Below are 21,324 nucleotides of genomic sequence, written 5' to 3'. Positions count from 1 at the left end.
TGCCCTGGCAACCATCTGCAACACTAGCATTGTGGCAGCTAATTTTGCACAGGTAAGCACAATTCACATTTTCTTTAGAAAATGTACAATTCTAGTTCCCTGTAAGTCTCCACTATGCCTGTCTAATGAAAAAATAGGTAAAAGCCAAAAAAAAAAAAAAAAATCTAATAATGTTTTTACTGTGCTAATAAAGATATAATTGACTGTGCTCTATAAGTGTAATTTTACTATTCTTTAAGAGTGTTTTTGGCTCTTTAAGCATTCTTTGATTGTGCTCTGAGTGTTTTACTGTGATTTGATTTAATGGTCTTGCAGAATGAATGTGACTGTGCATCTGAGTGCTCCTGCACCTGCTCCACCTGCATTAAACATAAAGAGGAGAGTCAGACAATACATCCTGAGAGGATTCTGGATGGTTAGTGTATAAAACACACCCACACAAAAAAAATTTAAACAGATACTGATATAACAGCTTCAAAATTAAGTTTTTTTCCCATCACTCTACACAGGGAATGTTGAGAGCATTACCAGTCTGATTCATCACCATGTACCCGAGGCGAAGCTGATTGAAATGATTGGTCAGGAAATGACCTATCTGCTGCCAAATAAAGGTTTTAAACATCGTGCTTATGCCAGTCTTTTCCGAGAATTGGAGGAGACATTGGGTGACATGGGTCTCAGTAGTTTTGGCATATCCGACACATCACTAGAGGAGGTTCATCAACATTTTTTATTCTGAATTATGCTAACAACCATTACAATCAGAACTGTCACTTATTACCAGGGACTGTGCAATTTCTGAAATTAGATGTTTGTTTTAGTGATTTAAGGATCGCGTCTTAGATATAAGCAGCATGCATGTGTTTTAGTATAACTCTGACTTAGTCACAGTCAATAATAACATCTTTAAATTTACTGTGGATAGCACCTTTCAAGCATAAAGCACAGCATGCTTAACAAGACATAAAATCAAATACAACAGTAATGAATAAATAAATATAATATGATCGTCTGTGTAAAGTTGCTGTAAGTCTGTACTCACAGATTGAAGAATGTATTTGTGTATCTCTAGATCTTTTTGAAGGTTACAGCAGATGGAGAGGCAACCAACAATCCTGTCACACCTGGTAAATATCCTCATATATTTAATGTCTACAGCCATAATACTAAAACCTGAATTCAGTCAAAGCTTTTTAGGGAATGCTTGGTAATGCTAAAGGGTCTTTAAAGTTAAGTGCAACTGTTTTGATTCATGAAAGCATACACTTTTCATAAACCAGTAGTCTGTAACCTTGTGTTTGACTGTGTGGCCCCCTACGCCCTCAGAGCAATGGATGCTACAAAAGAGGAAAAATGGCAATGGTTGCTTGAAAGACAGGGAGGCTACAAATAATGCTGATGGAACTGAAGGTGAATTGCAATTCCAGAGCTCAGCTTTGCTTAGCGCTCATGCTAAGAGGCTAACAGAGTCACGCTCTCAAGTATCAAACAAGATGAGGTGCTATGCTTTATGTAGAGCTAAAACTTCTTAAATTAGATCTTGACAGCAGTGGCTTTTCACTGTGCTTGAAATATACCTTATTCACAGCAGCGCCATCTTTGACTTTTAATGGGAGTGACAATAAGGCTGTGAGGGATAAACTTACAGTCTCTTTAATGGGCTGTACTGTAGTTTAAAGTGTTTTTGGATCGTTCTGCACACAAAACATTGAAAAAAATATCTTTCAGAGAACATTAAGTGGACAAAAAACTCCAGACTACATGAGTTGTGGAAAATCAGATGTGTTCATGGAGCTTTTTACAGGTTTATACCGTTCGTGCCACTGAAGAGATGGTAAGTCTATCCCTCACAGCCTCGTTGTCATTCCCATTAAAAATCAAAGATGGCACTACCGTGAATAAGGTCTATACCTGCTTAGATCACCATGAATTTCCATGCTGGTCCAGGTTGGTTTATGCTGCTTTGGTGCTGGTCTTTGGTGCACCATCATAACCATGCTGGTTGAAACTAGTTTCTTGTTAAGCTAGTGAAGCAGAAGGGACTTCCTAGTTGTACTGATCTAATTTGGTCTGGCTGGTTTTGAAGTCTTCGCAAGTTAGATGTCTGTGTATAATTGGCCTGGTGGGGACAAATCAGCAAACCAGCATCCCAAAACACACTGATTTAACAGCAGGTCTAGCATTTCTGTCATGTACTTTTGTTACCAATTAAATTTTATCTGCCCTGGTTTGCAGATGCTAATGGTGTGGGGAACCCAGCAGACTCCGACAACAGGGCTGGTAGAGCCTCCAGGCAGGTTAAAGGCTTTACCCTGGTACTCAAGCAGTTCCACGCCCTTCTGGTTAAAAGATTTTACCATGCCATGCGCAGCCACAAAGATTTCCTTGCACAGGTAGACAGTGTTACAATAACATTAAATATGGCAATCGTCAGAAGTTATTTTTTGATAATCCTTAAAAAACGATGCAGATTCAGAATTACTATATTATATTATATTTTTTGTTTTTTAAGGTTTATTTCTGGGGCCTGAACAGCTCAAAATTATGTTATAGGCTTTACTAGGATGGACAATAAGCAGATGTTTTCTTAATGTTTTTTTTTTTTAGATTGTTTTGCCTGCCAGCTTTGTCCTTATTGCTTTATTCTTCACCTTGATTGTCCCACCATTTGGAGAGTATCCCAGTCTGACCCTCACTCCATGGATGTATGGACCACAGTTTACCTTCTTCAGGTGAAAACCCATACAAAAATTGAGAGTTCACTGCAAATTTGCTGCAAATTTGCCACAAATAATTTTCACATGGAAAAAGCTTTGCAGTAGACAAATTGTCCATTGTTGCCAAAGGTTTGCCGGAGGTTCACCACTACCAGTTAAGAGCTACAAACTTCTGACAAACATTTGCAGCAAATCACAACCTTAGCGGCAAGTTTGCGTCTAGTTTAGATTTTTTGTAAGGGAAATGTTATCATAAACAGACAAATGTTCAAAACATGACAAATTAATCAGTACATCTTCCTGGAAAATGTGACTGAATTCCTCACTGTTTTTCTGCATCTCAGTAATGAGCAGCCATCTCATCCAAAGATAAAGCACTTTATACAGACGTTGTTGAGTGACCCTGGCATGGGAACACGCTGCATGGTGAATCAGCCCTTAGAGTGAGTTTTCAAATTTTTAATGAAATTGTTTAGAAACTACACTATAAGCATGCCCTAATCATTGTAAGACTGTCTCTGTAGAGCTGAGTGAAAATAATTGTACACAGTGTACACAGATCCCATTCTGATTTATACTTTTATAATTTTCCTCTTTGTATGGAGTGCAACAGTAGTATTTCAGATGTAAATATCCCATTGATTTTCTCCACAGAGAATTTTGCAATAAAATATAAAAAGTATATTAAAGGATATAAAACTGATTATATATGCTTCTGTAGAAGCACAAGATGTATGATTTCAACTCTATTTAAAAAAAAAAATTGTGTTTAATTGACAAATTCTAGTGAAGAACTACACCACACCTTAATTCTGAAGAGAGATACATTAATCAGGGAAGCTGTTACCATGGAAATAGAAATTACTGCAAAAGAGCAGTGACCAGCCACTCTCATAACGCATTGCCAGTGGCGTAATTGAGTTGGTCTTCATACACTCTCGAACTGTTTTATTTGTATATATTTCAATATTTAGCAATAAACATTAAATATATTGTTTTAATACTTATAATCAGTGATCAATTATAATATACTGTCATTTCTGATTCAATTGCATCATTTACAGTGCTTTATGGGGTGCGTAGTTCATTCCCTCATAAAATAAATTAAGTACAAAGACTTGTACCTTTGTCTTTTTATTTTGTATAAACTTTTTTGTTTGCTTTAAATCAGGGTTTGCTATGTTGTGATTCACCTTGGAGCTGGTTGGTTTGATTCATCACTGAGAACCCATTAATGAAGGATTTTTTAAAATCCCATTGGGACAATGAGTAAAAAAATACTTCCAGAACCAAGACAGCTGAAAAAGTGCATTGTCACTGTTGCACCCTATATTGTTGGTCATCCACAATTAAACCATATAAGCTGTATATGCGGATCTGTGTGCACAGGAACCTCTTTGCCTGCTTAAACACAAGTTCTGATTGGGAAGTTCCTCCAGTGTCTCCTGATGTCACTAACATCTTACTGAGTCCTGAGTGGCATGCAAGAAACCCCTCTCCTTCCTGTCAGTGCAGTACCGGAACAAAGCTCACCATGCTGCCGGTCTGTCCCGCTGGGGCGGGGGGACTGCCACCACGCCAGGTCAGGATGCCAATCGGGACTGAACTCTTTTAATAGGTGCACTCAGTCATTTTTATAACATATGTATTGCACTGACCGATATGGCTGATTAACACTTTTTATTGATTCACACAATTGACACCATAACCATATATTCACAGAATCAACATTTAACCCCCATTATTCCCTTTCCCCCTCCCAATACCCAACCCCACCCTGACCCTCAACAAATATCCCTATGGTTACACTTGAGTATACAAAAAAAAAATTAAAAAAAAATAAAATAAAATTGTGTATGTATATATATATATATATATATATATATATATATATATATATATATATATATATATATATATATATATATATAAATAATCACACACATTTAAAACTACACTTCTCTCTCAACTGCCCCTCCCCGAGAGCCCTCCAAAACGGCCAAATAACTGCCCCATTTTTTATTAAATACATCTAAGTTGCCTAGCCTTCTACATGACATTTCCTCGAATGCCGCTGCCCTCCCCATCTCTGTGCACCACTCTTGAAATGAGGGCGCTCCAGCCGACTTCCATCCCCTAAGAATAATCTGTCTGCTGATCATAACACTGACTAGGACCCAATTTTTTATGCATTTATCCCCTACATTAATGACCGGCCTATTGCCTAAAATACAGAGTCTGGGGCAAAATGAAATTTGAGTGCCCAATACATCACACATAAAACTCTGAACCCTGAACCAAAATTTTGGGATCTTAACACACCACCAAAAAACATGGGTTGTGTCCCCATCTTCTGACTGGCATTGCCAGCAGGTGGGTGTGTCTTTAAGACCAAGCCTATACAATCTAGAGGGGGTCCAATAGAATCGATGTAAAATCTTAAATTGCATAAAGCGCAGCCTTGCATCTCTAGATTTGACATTTTTTAGAGTCCTAGCCCACACTCCATCCTCCAATACCAAGTTTAAATCTTTCTCCCATAATCTCTTGAGAGAAGTTGAAGCTCCATCCCCCAGACTCTAAATTAGCAGGGAGTAATACACTGATGCCTCATGACCTTTTTCAAAAGCAGTAATCACCACTCCCGGAGTATCTGCCACTCTAGGGGGGTGGATGCTACTCCCAAAAATACTACAGAGCAGGTGGCGCTGCTGTAAATACCTAAAGAATTGAGACCTAGGAATCCCAAAATGTTGAACCATATTTTCAAAGGGTCTCAACACTCCACTCTCATATAGGTCACCGAGCATATTAACCTCCCTCACAATCCACTCTATTCAGCAGAAAGGAGACTTATTAATACATTACTTTGGGTTCAGCCATATGCTCGAAGCAACATTTAAATAAATGTCCGAATTAAACACTCTGGACACTTTTGTCCATACTGCATGCAAATGCGAGATAACGGGTTATAACTTCTCCAGTTAGTTTGATAGAAAGGCTTTGCAATGGCGAAATAGTGGCAAGAACTTCCGGTTCAATACAAAACCAGAGAATCGACCAGTGTACCAAATGTCTGAGACAGAATGCATAATAATAAAACAAAATCTTGGCTAGGCCTAGCCCACATTTGTCAATCGGCCTATGCAATTTACTGAAATATAATCTGGGACATTTACCATTCCAAATGAAGGACTTCGCTATGCAATCAAATTGCTTTAAATAAGAGAGGGAGAGATTGTAGCAGTTACTTGAATTTTGGAATACAATTAATTTTAATAGCATTAACCTTCCCAATCATAGATAAATGTAATGAAGCCCACCTGCCCACATCGCTCTAAAAACTTTTTATTAAAGGGTCAAAATTAACTCTGACTAAATCACACAAATTTGCTGGGAATAAAATACCCAAATACTTAATGCCCTGTTTGGGCCACTGGAAGGTGCCCGGCTGAAAAGCCATTACCGGGCAGTAGGCATAGATCTAGTGGGGTTGGAGATGAATAATAAAATATCATCTGCATAAAGCAAAAGCTTATGCACCACACCTCCCACCATCACCCCTGGAAAATCATCCTCCTTTCTTATCGCAGCTGCTAATGGTTCCAGGGCAAGACAATAATGGGGAAAGATGGTTTCATTAATTGAAATTAATCCATTTGTTTGTACCGCTGCTACTGGGTGTCTATAAAGTAACTTAATCCATCCAATAAAAGTATTCCCGAACCCATACATTTCCAAAATCTTAAAAAGATAATCCCATTCTACCATATCAAATGCCTTTTCGGCGTCAAGTGAGATGGCAGTGACCGGAGTCTGATCATTTGCCATTGACCACATGATATTGATGAAATGCCTAATGTTATCAGAAGAGCTACGGCCCCGAATAAACCCCACCTGATCTATATGTATAAGAGATGTCATAACTTTACCTAATTGGTTAGCAAAAATTTTTGACAATATTTTAACATCTAGCTGGATCAGGGAGATTGGACAGTATCTCTTACACTCGCTTGGATCTTTGTCCTTTTTAAGAATCAGACTAATCCGGGCTTGTGTCATGGTTGGTGGAAGCTTTCCATTCTTTAATGATTCTGTATAAACTTCTAGCAAAAGTGGAGCCAGTTCTGTAGCATAAGATCTAAAAAATTCAGCGGTAAAGCCATCTGGCCTTGGAGCCTTGCCTGTAGGCGAGGCTTTAATTACCTCGCCAAGCTCCTCCAAGGTTATCTCAGAATCAAGATAATTTTTTTTTGCTCAGCCGACAGTTTAGGAAGTTCTAATGGTTCCACAAAGTTTTTAAAACGAAGATGTGGAACTGTAAAGATCAAGATAGAATTCTTTAAAAGCATTATTAATATCAGTGGCCGAGGTAAATATTTTACCACCAGCAGGTTTCACTGAGGGAATGGTAGAAAAAGACTCTCTCTCTCTGTTTTATATATCTAGCCAGAAACTTTCCTCTTTGTGCCCCGACTCAAAGTATGTCTGTCTTGCCATGAATAGCCAAAACTCCACCTTCCGCAGCAAAATAATATTATATCTGTATTTCAATTGGGTAAATTCTCTGAGGCCATTAGACGACATTTGGTGCTTCAGCTCTACCTCGGCACTTTTAGTATTCCCTTCCAATTCCATGTGTTCTTGAACTTTGGATTTTTTGGTGAATGCGGCATACTGTATGATCCGGCCCCTAAGAACCGCCTTAAGTGCCTTCCAAGCCACACCCACAGAGGATACTGAGGACCAGTTGGTCTCCATATAGACATTGATTTCAGCCTTTAGCACTTGTTGGAATTCAGGATTTTGCAAAAGGGATACATTAAAGCGCCAACTATATGATTTCCTTTTATTCATATGTGGCAACACCTCTAAATACACCAGGACGTGATCTGAGACTAAAATGTTTCCAATTGAGCAATCAGCGACAGATGAAATGAGGGACTTAGATATAAAAAAAAATCTATTCTAGAGTAAATCTTATGGACTGATGAAAAAAATGTATAGTCCCTACCAGATGGGTTCAAAAGTCTCCAAATATCTGTAAGACCAAGATTTTTACACATCCTGTGAAGCATCAATGTTGCTCTAGGGGGCTTGCACACTTTTGCTTCACTATGATCAAGGACTGAGTCCATCAAAAAATTAAAGTCTCCTCCCAATATTATATCATGAGGGGTGCAAGCAGCTTGCAACATCCCTTCAAGATCTATAAAAAAGCCCTTATCATCAATGTTAAGTGCATAAATATTAGCCAATATAAGACTTTGTCCCTGAATTTCAGCTAAAACAATAATGACTCTTCCTAATTTATCTTTAATCCGTTTGAGACATTTTAATTGAAGATGTTTACTTATCAGTGTAATGACTCCCCTGCTCTTACTCGAGCCAGCACTATAAAAAATGCCCAGCCCCTATCTTTCCAAATTTTTCAGCTTCCTACAGAGAAAGATGCGTTTCTTGAAGAAACACTATATCATATTTCTTACGCTTAAGAAGAGAAATAACCTTCCTTCTTTTTATGTTGTGCCCCAACCCATTCACATTCCATGTGGAGAGGGACAATCCACTCATATTAACATCTGACATTTTGACATATAATAAAAAATAGATTGTGTGTCAAAAACAAGATTATAAAGACCACATTCCCCCAGAATCAAACAAACAGAAAAAATTAAAAGTTCATGTACGCCTATGAGAACCCCTGCGACAACTTTGCCGTCAGATTGCTCAAGTCCGGTGTTTCTATACAAATTTGTGAGACAGAATTACACAGCAAAAGATAATCTATAAAACAAACTCCAGTCAATAGATGGAATAAGCACAAAGAGGTTGTAACTTCATCCATAAAAATGTCCTGAAGGTGTGACACTATACAAAATAAACTCCAGCCGCTAGGCGGAACCAGCACAAAAAGAGTGCGCGGAATCCTTAAACAGTCAAGGGAATGTTCAGTGAGCCGGTCCACTCGGCTGCAACGTGAGTACAACAAGATGACCCACTCACTACATTGACTTTGCAAAAAATACTCCACAAAACAAACTCCAGCCAATAGGAGGAACAAGCACAAATAGCATGTAGGTTCATCCATTAAACTGTCCTGAAGGTGTGTTACTCTACAAAATAAACTCCAGCTGCTAGGCGGAACCAGCACAAAAAGAACACGCAGATTCTTCAAACAGTCAAACGAATGTTCAGTGAGCCGGTCAACTCGGCTGCAACATGAGTGCAAACAAATGACTTAATCACTCCAATGTCTTTGCAAGAAATACTCCACAAAACAAACCCCAGCCAACAGGAGAAATAAGCACAAAGAGTGTGTAGATTCATCCACAAAACTGTCCTGAAGGTGTGCCACTCTACAAAATAAACTCCAGCCGCTAGACAGGACCAGCACAAAAAAAGCATGCAGAATCTTCAAACAGTCAAGCGAATGTTCATTGAGCCGGTCTACTCGGCTGCAACATGAGTACAATGAGATGACTTGCTCACTCCATTGACTTTATGAAGGACATCGCTTGCTGTGGGCATGTGAATGTTTTACGGCCATGCTTAGCATCTATTTTCAATTTGGCCAGGAATATCAGTGCAAAAGTGACCTTCCGTTGGTGTAAATGTTTCTTGCATTCCTTGAATTGATCACGCTTCTCTCTTGTCGAATTCACAAACTCTGGGAACATGAAAATGCTGTGGTTCTTCCAAGAAAGCCTTCCTTTACTCCTCGCCTCATGTAACACAAGATCTTTATCGGATGATCTCAGAAATTTGGCCAGAATTGATCGGGGCCTGTCTCTCTCTGTGGATCGACGAGCAGGAACCCTGTGAGCTCGCTCGATTTCCAGCTTATGGCCTACTATGTTGAGCAGATTCGGAACGAGCCCATCCAGGAATTTCACTGTATCCTGTCCCTCTGCTCCCTCAGGGATTCCAACGATACAGACATTATTCCGCCGGCTTCTCCCAGACACGCTCCAAATCCACCTTAGTCACTAGTGGATTAGCAGATAATTCCGTCTCCGATGACTCCAGGTAATTGATCCGTTTCTCGACATCCCCCACTCTTGTAACCATATCAGTGAACTTCGCCTCCATGGCAGTGATCGATCGACGTATCACAGCAAGATTCTCCAAGTCAGCAACGAACTTCGTCAGCATTGCCGACATGTTCAGCATCTCTCGCCGCATTTCCCGCACCTCTCCGACCAAATCGACTCCCAGGCTTGCCAGCTTGAGCACGTAAGTGTCTTTTAATGTCTCCAGAGCCAGAGAATTTTGAATTCTTTGACATATTGTCCTCCTAGAACCATTATGGAACAGAGTGTATCGAATCTCACCGGTTTATGTCATAAAAAGTGTTAAAACTAGCAAAGTGCGCAGAGCTCACCATTCACACTTCCGATCCTCTCGTGGCGTCACGTGACTGCGCAGTTAGCCATTATTAATTTATTCTGCAAGTGAAAGTGTCAAATAGCAGGAAGGTTACCAAGTAAAAGCATGTAGTATTTGGCTGGTTATGTGATCTCAACTTGGTGGCCCCCATTAGCAGCCCAGCTCCATGTAAAATAAAACAGTTATTATAAGGCTACTGATATGACTGGAGTCTTCATCTCATGTGAGTGTACATGATTTTAAACATACACAAAAGTAGTAAAAAAATTGCTATTCATTAATTTAGGGCTAACACTTTTAATTAGGAAATAATTGCTGAGAATACCTTTAATATTAATCTATGTAGTGGACTTAAAGGAGCCTTGAAATGATAAGATACGTGTTTTTGTTGCTCTGATGTAGAGAAAAGAGCCAACAGGGGACATTTTGCTCGACATGACAAACAGAAACATCTCTGACTATTTAGTAAAGACTTACCCCAGTCTCATCAAGACCAGGTGAGATATTATACAAGCTGCAATAATAGTGTTTGTTATCTTCACTTCATTTTTTATAATGACTGCTGTTTTTCCTTATATACAGCTTGAAGAGCAAATATTGGGTGAATGAACAAAGGTAAGATTTCAGTCTCTTTATATGGCTGAATGAATGTTGATATGGTTGTTAATATGAAACAAGGAAGCGGTTCTTCATTTGAAATGTACACTTCATGGCCAAAACTATGTGGACACCCTCTACTACATTTTTATTGTTATGGGGTGTGCCAAAGAGCTCAGTGACATTCAATGTGGCACTGTCATAGTCTCGGATGCCATCTGGAAAATGGTTCACTGAGTCTGTTGTGGAAGAACTTGACTGGCCTGCACAAAGGCCAGACCTGAACCTCACTGAACACCTTTGGAATGAGTTGGAACGGTGACTGCCAGCAGGCGACAAGCCCCATCACCCAATATCAGTGCCTGACCTCATGTCTGAATGGAAACTAATCCCCGCAGCCATGTTTTAAAATGTTTTAAAAAGCTATCAGAGCACAAAATGAGAACAAACGTCCGATTTATGCCATTTGAAATTAGATGTTTAACAAGCATAAATAGGTGTGATGTTTATGTGTCCGTGCTTTAGATCACTAAGTTTTTCAAAGGCTTTCTTGCTGCAGAATGACTCAGGATTTTAGTTCCTTTTGGCCAAAATTGCAGGCTTTTTTTGCATACACCAAACAAGTTTGAAAATATTTGCGAATGGTTATACCATCATCTTCTCCCCTGAAAATGAGATAGAAAACCTGATGCAAAATGTAATTGAGCTAGCATTCTATAAGATATTTACAAGCAACATTTAGAGTAGTGGATACAAAAAGGAAGGTATCTACAAGATTTTATCTAGATTATTATTTCTCAGGTATGGTGGACTCTCTGTTGGTGGACAGCTGCCGATTCTTAATGTGGACCCTGAAGAGATCCAGAACATTCTATCTCAGCTTGGAAGGATGATGAATATTTCAGCGGTATGTCTTTGCTCTACTTGAACAACAATGAGATGGGCTTTCAACAAAATGGTAACATTTTACAGTAAGGTTCTATTTGTTAACATTAGTTAATGCCTTTGGTATCATGAACTACTGTAAAAATGAGCAATATTTTATTACATAACTTATTAATCTTTGTTCATTTATCATCAATGTACTATTGTTCATATTTGTTCATAATGCATTTACTAATGTTAGCGTATACAACTTTTAAAGTAAAATTAACATTAACCAAGATTAATAAATGCTGTAAAAATATTGTTCATTGTTATTTCATGTTAACTATTGCATTAACTAATGTTAATGAATACAGCCTTATTGGAAAATGTTACCACATTATTACTCTCTGCTCTGCTCACACAACATGTACACTGGCATTTTTATCTTTAGGGCCACTATTCAAAGTCAGCCATGAAAGAATTAGGAACTTTCCTACACTACATGGAGAGTGAATACAATGTGAAGGTATGTTAAACCACGGTTAAAAAAAACAAAAAAAAACTGTATCAAATATTTTATTTTCTTGTATTAACTTTATTTTGCTCCTTTTTTCTGTCACTTGTAACAGGTATGGTTTAATAACAAAGGCTGGCACGCCATGGTTTCCTTCATGAATGTAGCGAACAATGCCATTCTGCGTGCTTACCTGCCACCTCATTCCAATCCGTCAGAATATGGCATCACTGCCATCAACCACCCACTCAACCTCACCAAAGAGCAGCTCTCTGAAGTCACTGTGTGAGTGGTGGATGTCACTTAAAAATGTTTTGACTGGTTCTTTGAAGTTTTGAGAACACTGCGAATCCATTGATTTTAAATGGGATGGTGTGTTATAAGGGGCATCATTAGGGAAGTGCTGCCGTCATGCAACCAAATTTGCATGATGTGAAATTTGCATTTGCTATTTTTATTCTTTAGATTTTAATACTGTCTGAAGTTTTACTGAATCTCAAAGTCAACTGAATATGCCTCTTCTGATTGTTTTCATCTATTTAATTATGTATTTTGCTTTACTTTTTCTATTTTATTATTATAATTGTTAGAGACCAAGCCACGAAGTGGCTGTAGCCCCTATTGTATCCATTAGTTTTCTTATTATTCTTCTTCTTCTGGCTGGGAGTCTATGGCAGCCCATAAAACCGTACATAAGAAAATGATTAAATTTGGCACACTGATAGAGGTGGGTATCAATAGTCACCAGACAAAATTTGGGGTCTCTAGGACAAACTCTATAGTGCCACCACCATCTTTGGGTGCTATGGATCCTGTAGGTCAAACAGGTTATTTAGGGGTGCTTGGCCCCGTAATAGCTGCTTGCAGCTATATTTATTAATACTATTATTATTATATTATTATTTATTTATTAAGTTTAACACTCTGTTTCTAAATTGTTCAGCACTTTGGTTCAACCGCTGTTGTATTTAAATATGCTCTATAAATAAAGTTTGACTTGAACCAAAAGTTGGGAATAGATTAACTTTTGCCGCAACACAATCTGATGTAGGCATTTGTTGTCCAATGAAAATTTCAGAGAGGCAAGTCCAATTTTGTTTTTGGGAATCAAATTGATTTCCAACTGACCAGGCTCCTTGACTGATTCCTCAAATACTATCTTATTTATTTGTATCCATGAAAAGCTTCGTCAGAGCTTTCTCTAGTGTGTTGGCGCCCTATGCTTGCTTTTCCAACCTAAATCGAAGTTCTATGGATAATATTATAATACATATAATGTAATGATGCTAATGTGCCTTTTACTAACTGGTACTAATGTGCCCTTCATTACTGCATCTAATTTCACGAAAATGTTGTGCAAGATATTTGAAACCTTCCTTTTGTGTAGTAAAACTCAAATTTTCCTCTTCAACAGTCTCACCACATCAGTGGATGCAGTGGTCGCCATCTGTGTCATCTTTGCCATGTCTTTCATTCCAGCCAGCTTTGTCCTTTACCTCATTCAGGAGCGTGTCACCAAGGCCAAACATCTGCAGTTTGTTAGTGGAGTCAGCCCTCTGGTCTACTGGGTTGCCAACTTCTTCTGGGACATGGTGAGATTCATCAGCATTGTGTCTTACCAAAATGGTTCTGTACAATGTCAATCATTAGTCATTTTAAAGATCTACTGTAATTGCTCATATCCCTTTCATTTGTTTGTCCCAGGTTAACTACTCTATCAGCACAGCGATGGTTGTGGGCATTTTCGTGGGTTTTGATAAGAAGTGCTACACATCACCCACCAACCTTCCAGCGTTGGTCGCTCTGCTCTGTCTCTATGGGTCAGTTAATGGATTATGTAGGGTGGCTCCAAATTGAAGAAAACAAGCGAAGCACAGCAGTGACTTTTCTTGTACTGTGTTCTGTGCAGATGGTCAGTGACGCCCATGATGTACCCAATGTCCTACATGTTCAGCATCCCCAGCACAGCGTACGTGTCCCTCTCCTGCATCAACCTTTTCATCGGTATCAATAGTAGTGCCATCACCTTCATCCTAGAGCTCTTTGAGAACAATAGGGTAAAGTAACAACCACCTCTTGGGTCACAATTTTTTTTATTTAATTTCTTTTGCTTTTTGGTCTCAAAAATGCCTTGAACTTCCAGAGAGAATTTTCTGCTTGAAATACATGTTTACATATAAAGCAACCAGTGTGGAGAGGTTTTTATTTGCATATGTTTTTTTCATCAGTCCCTGCTAATGTTTAATGAGGTACTGAAGAAGGTGTTACTGGTCTTTCCGCACTTCTGTCTTGGTCGAGGCCTCATTGATATGGCCATGAACCAGGCCGTGACTGACGTCTATGCCCGATTTGGTAAGTCTGTCCTTTATATCATTGTGCTGTCAAATATCAGAAAAATTATGGCACCAACTACTCTTCATTCTAATTTTAAAGGGATTGTTAAATAAAGCCATGTGTGTTTGGAACAACATGAGGGTGAGCAAGTGATGAAAGAATTTTTGGATTAACTATAAAAATAATAATAATTGATTCAGTATATTCTAATTACTAGCAATACATGTTGCACCAGTAAAATCTGTCAACTCAACCTTCTAATGCACTCTACATTTTTCTTCATGTGTCTTTGCACAGGGGAGGAGTTTACTATGGATCCCTTCAGATGGGACTTTGTTGGGAAGAACCTGGCCTGTATGGCTGTGGAGGGTTTCATGTATTTTATTCTTAATCTACTCATCCAATACAAATTTTTCCTTGATCACTGGTGAGTTAAGTCAAGTTGTAACCCCCCCTCAAACAAAATAATAACTGAATGAAAACAAAGCACATTTTAAAACCATATAATTTGACCAAAAGTGCTGTATAGCTCTAGATAAACTCAGAAACAAGAAATTATTTATATCCCCTGAAATTTAGCTCAGTTTTAACATTCATGAATGAACATTCATTTATGTAGTACTTTTTTGACACTACACTCAAAGCGCTTTACACTGTGAACAGGGGACTCTCCAAAACCACCACCAGTGTGCAGCATCCACCTGGATGATGCGACGGCAGCCATAGTGCGCCAGTACGCTCATCAGCAATTGGTGGAGAGGAGAGAGTAGAGTTATAGGGCAAATTAATGGATGGGGATTATTTGGAGGCCATAATTGAGAAGGGCCAATGGGGGGAATTTGGCCAGGACACCAGGGTTATACCTTTACTCTTTACAAAAAGTGCCCTGGGATTTTAAATGACCACAGAGAGTCAAGACCTCAGTTTAACATCTCTTCCGAAGGATGATGCCTTTTTACGGTATAGTGTCCCTGTCACTATCTTGGGGCATTAGGACCCACACAGACCGCAGGGTGAGCACCCCCTGTTGGCCTCCCTAATACCTCTTCCAGCAGCAACTGTAGTTTTCTCCAGGAGGTCTCCCATCCAGGTACTGACCAGGCTCAACCCTGCTTAGCTTCAGTGGGCAAGCAGTCTTGAGATACAGGATGATATGGCTGCTGGCATAATGGCCAGACATTTACTGCAGCTGGACAAGAAATGTTAGCTTTAAAATGGGATCTATTTTAATATGACTTTGTTTACTTCATGCTTAAAACTGCTAAAACAATGATGGACACTGTTATTATTTTATGTTATTTGTGTAGGGTGTCTGACTATGTGAGGAATCCAGTTAAAGATGAAGATGATGATGTAGCTCAGGAGAGAGAGCGCATTTACAGAGGAGGAAACAAGAATGACATCCTTCTAATCCGAGACTTGTCAAAAGTAAGTGACCAGCCAGCAGAAGAAAAAAAATAAACCTACTGTACATTACTTCCTAGATTTTAGCATATATTTTTGAAGGTCAGAGTTAGTTTTTCAGGACTATTAATTCCATGCTTAAGTCTACTGTCTAATCTTAGACATACAGGGGCAGAAAAAAAGCAGCAGTGGACAGAATCTGTGCAGGAGTTCCAGCAGGGGAGGTATAACAAAATAACCTTCAGTGTTTCTGATTTGTAAAATTATTTTTATAAAGTTTAAAACACAGTGCTTATGAGTTAAATGTGATAATCAGCCTAAATGTTTCTTGCAGTGCTTTGGGCTTCTTGGTGTAAATGGTGCAGGTAAAACAACAACCTTTAAAATGCTGACTGGAGACACAGATGTGACCTCTGGGGAGGCATCCGTAGCTGGATACAGGTAATATACAGACAAAAAAAGCAACTTTAAAACTACAAACACAATTACCATTAACAATGATACTGATTAAAGTACTTTGTAATTTTTTATACTTTGACATATTCAATGGATTCACATGTGAACTTTTGCTTTTCCTTAGTATTCTCTCCAACATCCTGGATGTGCACCAGAACATGGGCTACTGCCCTCAGTTTGATGCAATAGATGAACTGCTAACGGGTAGAGAGCACCTCTATCTGTATGCTCGCCTCCGCGGGATCCCCGAGTCTGAAATTGGCAGAGTGAGTCTCAGAGTTGGACCTCTCGTGTTTTAGTCAGACTCATTAATAAATGGCTAGTTAAATCTACACAAGACAGCTTGCTTGTCAGAATGACCCTCATATTGTGGCTCTGTATCATTAAAATTAATTACATTAATGTTTTCTGTAGGTGACAGAGTGGGGCATTCAGAAGCTGGGTCTGTCTGAATATGCAGGCCGCTGTGCCGGTACCTATAGCGGAGGCAACAAGAGGAAGTTATCTACTGCTATTGCCATGATTGGCTGTCCTCCTTTGGTGCTCCTGGTATGTTTTTCCTCAACATTCTCGTGCGATGTGCAAAAATGAAAAATCCATTGGTCTAATTCTGACATGTGACTGTGTAGGATGAGCCCACTACAGGAATGGACCCTCACTCTCGCCGGTTCCTGTGGACTGCCATTCTGAGTGTTATACGTGATGGGAGAGCAGTTGTTTTAACATCTCACAGGCAAGATCATTTAATGACATTTTTGGGTAGTGGTGATTTATGATTTTTATTGGATGAAGTTAGTTCCCCTCAAGTGCACACAGGGGTCTTAGCAGTGTAACCACAGGTGTAGTTCATCATATTAAAAATGGGTATATATGTATTCCACTACATTTGACAACCTGAAAGTGTCACAGCATATTTAGCTTAACCCTCAAGTTCTGTTCAGGCTGTTCAAACACTTGCACTGTTTGAGGTCAGAATTGCTGTCTTTTTTTTCCAATACATATAATACAATTTATTTTGACACATTTTGCATGTCACACCTCTTCACTAACTTCTTGCATAGTTATCTCTTTTTTCTTTCTTTTTTTTTTTTTTTTTTTTGCATTTTGGTGGAGTTTATGGATTTACACCTCAATGAGTTCAAATTACACCATTAAATGTTTATATAAAATAAGCAAATTTTTTGTTACCTTCAGTTAAAAGCAAACTTGTATATTTATGAAAAGGCTGCTAGGTGTCATGCATTTTTTAAGGCAATTTTATAGCATTGACAAGAATAGCCTCAGTGTTTCCCTTATTGTTGCTTGGTCTCTGTAACTCAGTGCTGTAACACAAGTTATGCATTTAAATATATATAGAGACATTATAAAAATATATATCACTCAAAGTTGAGCTATTTTTTAATCATTTTATATAAGAAAGTAAAAATGCATACATTTTTCTGTGAGTGTTCGGTTTAGGGTAGGGTTAGATGATAGAAAATATCATTAGCTCAGTATAAAAAGAATTAGCCCTATGGAGAGTCCTCATAAGGATAGCCATACCAACGTGTGTGTGTGTGTATGTGTGTGATCTATATTGTGTGTTTCACAGTCTCACACATTCATTTCTGTCTATCTTTGTGTGTGTCGGTGTCTGTTGTAGTGAGTGAGTGAGAGTATGTGAGTATAGGTGTGGGTGTGTTCTGCACTGTGGCAGTGTTATAGTCTTATCAATTTATTTCTAAATATGTGTGTTCTGCATTTTCACTCTGTGTAATAATCTCACCCATTCATTTCCACATTAATTTCAATAGTTTGTCAAATTTGACCACGAACAATACAAGGGTTACTTCTTTTTAGAAAACTACTTAAACTTAAAGGTGCACTCAGTAATTTTTTCCCCATTAAAAAAGTTTTACTCCTAAAGAAATTAATTGTAATTTTGAAACATATGCATAGAATCATGACCATTTATATGAGAGGAGGACTCTAGTCATATCAGTAACCTTATAAAAGCTGTTTTGGGGCAGGGGCGCTCTCCTGGGGGCTGCCATTTTAAAATCACATGAACTTCTGAAAACTACTCGCTTAATCTCAGTAACCATTGGACACTTTCACTCTTGGATTACATTAATCATGACTGATTGTGAATAGTGAATTTCTACAATGGCATCTGTAACTGAAAACTACTGATTTTGAATGATGCTGCATCCACACCACTAGGTGTCACTGTAAGTCCAAGATGACAGAATCAAAAAATTACTGAGTGCACCTTTGATGGAATCTTTTTAAGATTGTTTGTATTTAGATGGTAAAAAGAGGACAAGTCACAAAGTTTTATATCTCTCAGATGAACAATAACATTTAAATAAAAAGATACAAATTCAAATTGGTCAGAAATGACCGAACAGAACCTGAGGGTTAATTTTTAACAGTATATATATTGTTTTATAACATAGAACAGGCATGTTTTGCCACTGTATAGCAATCATGATCATTTGAGGCTTGCCTCTTTATTTTTTTATGCAAATCTGTGGTTTTATCCCCATTTATAGCATGGAAGAGTGTGAGGCCCTTTGTACTCGCTTGGCCATCATGGTCAATGGGACGTTTAAGTGTCTGGGCACAATCCAGCATCTTAAATACAAGTATGTATGTAATACATCTTGGAAAGTAAAAGACACAGTTGCCATATTACCACAAATCAGCTTGCATGTTCTTCCAGCTTCTCACAGATTAACTTAAAAAATTATTGTCCAACAAATAGTGCATGCCTGTTTTTACATGTAAAGTATTTTACATATTTGGCTAATTGTGGACAGGTTTGGTGGTGGATACGTAGTAACAATGAAGATCAAAGCTCCCAAAGCAGGCCTGTCTCCTGACCTAGTCCCTGCCGAGTCCTTCATGGAAAGCAGCTTCCAAGGATGCATACAGCGAGAGAAACACTACAACACTTTACAATATGAAATTGCTGCCGCCTCACTGGCGCGAGTCTTCCAGCTAGTGAATGCTAACAAAGAGAGGCTGAATGTTGAAGACTATACTGTGTCTCAGACCACATTAGACCAGGTAACTTGAAAAGTCTAAAATAATGTTCTCACTAAGTCCTATCCATGCAATAAAGCATCAAACAATAAATGTCAGTCTGAGTTTTTATCTTAACTAGCCACAACCATCAACAGTGTCAGGGTAAAGACTATGCAACATGATAGGTTCTTCCTCAAGAGGCTGCTTACCAGCTAAACAAGCCAAATCCTCCATTGGCCCACATTTAAATCTCAGGACATTTTTGTTTCTTATTGGAGAATTTGGTACATTCAGTATACTTGTTTAAGGGGGTAGTTCACCCAAAAATTACAATTCTGTCATCATTTAATTATGCTCAAATTGTTCCAAACCTGTATGACAAAAAGATTGAGTCAAAGGAGTTGAAATATTGGTGTAAATTTCCATGTTGTGATTGAAATTGACTGGCTTAGCAGATGCAGCTGACAGGATTAACAGCTGATGTTTCCACTGCCTTACAGGTGTTTGTGAATTTTGCCAAACAGCAGTCAGCAGAGGATGATAAGGCACCCCCTCCTCGCAGAGCATCAGGGCCAAAGCGAGATAAAAAGGTCTCACCACTACGAAACGTTGTGAGGAAAAACAGATAAAAAAAAAAAGCTCAAATGCTGCAAAAAGACTGTGATAAATTAACTCACGGCTAACATATTATACTATGTTGTTTATAAAGCTTCCTAAAGCCTTTTATGCAGTATTTGTACATAAAATTTACTGTATCTCATTTCAGTTCCAAAATAGTTTCCAATAATAATCTTTTAATTATTTTTGACCTCTGCATGACCTCTTTTGACCTTCATTAACATTAAGTTGATGATATAAATGATATTTACACTAATACTGGTGAAATGATGTAGTTCTGTTGAAAAAAACAGTTTCTGGGAATAACAAATAAATAATTTGCATTTCAGTTTTGATTTTGTGTACAAAAGGTTGTGAAGGATACAAACAAGTTAATGCTTTTAGTTTTCCCTAAACTATTAAATGTTTAGACGTTTAGACATTTGTAAATATCAGTGTTGCCAATTTTCTTTCTTGTACAAATCTTGTTCTATGTTATATACTCAAAAGTCCATCTGCTAAAGCAGTGCCTGTGTATTTGCCAATGCACACACTCACTGAATCTCTTGAATGTAATTCTAATATGTAACTTTGATAATATGTTAACATTTTGTAAAATTGAAAAATTAATAGGATACTGTGCCCAAAATCTATTTGAAAACTGGAACGAGAACATAAAAAATAAGCAGTAGAAATAATTCAGTGTTGGGTAACGTTACATAACATTATTTTTATGTGTCACATTATTGCGTTACTCCAAAAAAGTAAATAATTACACTACATCATTGGTTTTTATAATAAGTTACATGATAGTTACATGCTGGGACTATCTTTTTTTAGGAATTGTTGAGCTATGCTTGGCTTGCAGGTTTTTTTAGGGTTTTTTTTTTTGGTATTTTTTGCTGTGGACTGCCGTGTCTTTCCCCATGACATAGTCACCTCAATAGGCCTAATGCACATTAATACAACAAATGCATTTATATGACTAATAAACACTGTTCTGTAAGAAATAAGTTGTTTTAACATTTCTAAAATATTGTCTTTACATTTAGAAATGAAAATCAATTTCCTAAGAGTAAAAGATTTTTGGAGATAAATCTCCAACGTTTTCTTTACTGCATAAACATTCAGATACGTTCCATTTAAATAGTAATGCATTGTATGCTGTGCTTTCTACACTGTAAAAACAACAATTGTTACCTTGAGCTATTTCTACCTGATCTAACCCTTAAAATGTGTTTTGTCGGAAGACCAAATGTGTTCAAGTTTATTCAGTGATGTTAAAAAATTTTTGTTTGAATCAAATCAGTTAATTTAAATGTTACCACATTAAGAACATTTTTTAGGTTAACATTTTTTTCAGTGTACTTGATGGTCCTTCAAAATCACGATTCAGACTCTTTGATGTCAAGCAAATGATTGCAAGACATGTATTATACT

At 38.0% G+C, this 21,324-nt stretch overlaps 1 protein-coding gene across 1 annotated transcript in view; it reads left to right on the top strand.

Moving 5' to 3' along the window:
• Window positions 1-21,213, top strand: part of LOC127441394 (retinal-specific phospholipid-transporting ATPase ABCA4-like) — a 66,631-nt gene extending 45,418 nt beyond the window's left edge. Inside the window, exons 24-50 of the mRNA XM_051698761.1 lie at window positions 316-415; window positions 510-715; window positions 1,073-1,127; window positions 1,327-1,410; window positions 2,236-2,393; window positions 2,608-2,732; window positions 3,062-3,160; window positions 4,107-4,299; window positions 10,509-10,603; window positions 10,689-10,721; window positions 11,505-11,610; window positions 12,022-12,096; window positions 12,200-12,369; window positions 13,499-13,676; window positions 13,789-13,904; window positions 13,994-14,141; window positions 14,313-14,436; window positions 14,716-14,845; window positions 15,726-15,846; window positions 15,984-16,046; window positions 16,157-16,263; window positions 16,403-16,544; window positions 16,693-16,827; window positions 16,908-17,011; window positions 18,813-18,905; window positions 19,080-19,329; window positions 19,788-21,213. Coding sequence (XP_051554721.1) covers window positions 316-415; window positions 510-715; window positions 1,073-1,127; window positions 1,327-1,410; window positions 2,236-2,393; window positions 2,608-2,732; window positions 3,062-3,160; window positions 4,107-4,299; window positions 10,509-10,603; window positions 10,689-10,721; window positions 11,505-11,610; window positions 12,022-12,096; window positions 12,200-12,369; window positions 13,499-13,676; window positions 13,789-13,904; window positions 13,994-14,141; window positions 14,313-14,436; window positions 14,716-14,845; window positions 15,726-15,846; window positions 15,984-16,046; window positions 16,157-16,263; window positions 16,403-16,544; window positions 16,693-16,827; window positions 16,908-17,011; window positions 18,813-18,905; window positions 19,080-19,329; window positions 19,788-19,916 — 3,339 coding nt within the window. The 3' untranslated portion in view covers window positions 19,917-21,213. The remainder of the gene's footprint in view (window positions 1-315; window positions 416-509; window positions 716-1,072; window positions 1,128-1,326; window positions 1,411-2,235; window positions 2,394-2,607; window positions 2,733-3,061; window positions 3,161-4,106; window positions 4,300-10,508; window positions 10,604-10,688; window positions 10,722-11,504; window positions 11,611-12,021; window positions 12,097-12,199; window positions 12,370-13,498; window positions 13,677-13,788; window positions 13,905-13,993; window positions 14,142-14,312; window positions 14,437-14,715; window positions 14,846-15,725; window positions 15,847-15,983; window positions 16,047-16,156; window positions 16,264-16,402; window positions 16,545-16,692; window positions 16,828-16,907; window positions 17,012-18,812; window positions 18,906-19,079; window positions 19,330-19,787) is intronic.
• The last annotated feature ends 111 nt before the right edge of the window (window positions 21,214-21,324 follow it).

The sequence above is a fragment of the Myxocyprinus asiaticus genome, chromosome 5 (genome assembly GCF_019703515.2).
Source record: "Myxocyprinus asiaticus isolate MX2 ecotype Aquarium Trade chromosome 5, UBuf_Myxa_2, whole genome shotgun sequence".
Taxonomy (NCBI): domain Eukaryota; kingdom Metazoa; phylum Chordata; class Actinopteri; order Cypriniformes; family Catostomidae; genus Myxocyprinus; species Myxocyprinus asiaticus.
This window is presented reverse-complemented; position numbering and strand designations above follow the sequence as displayed.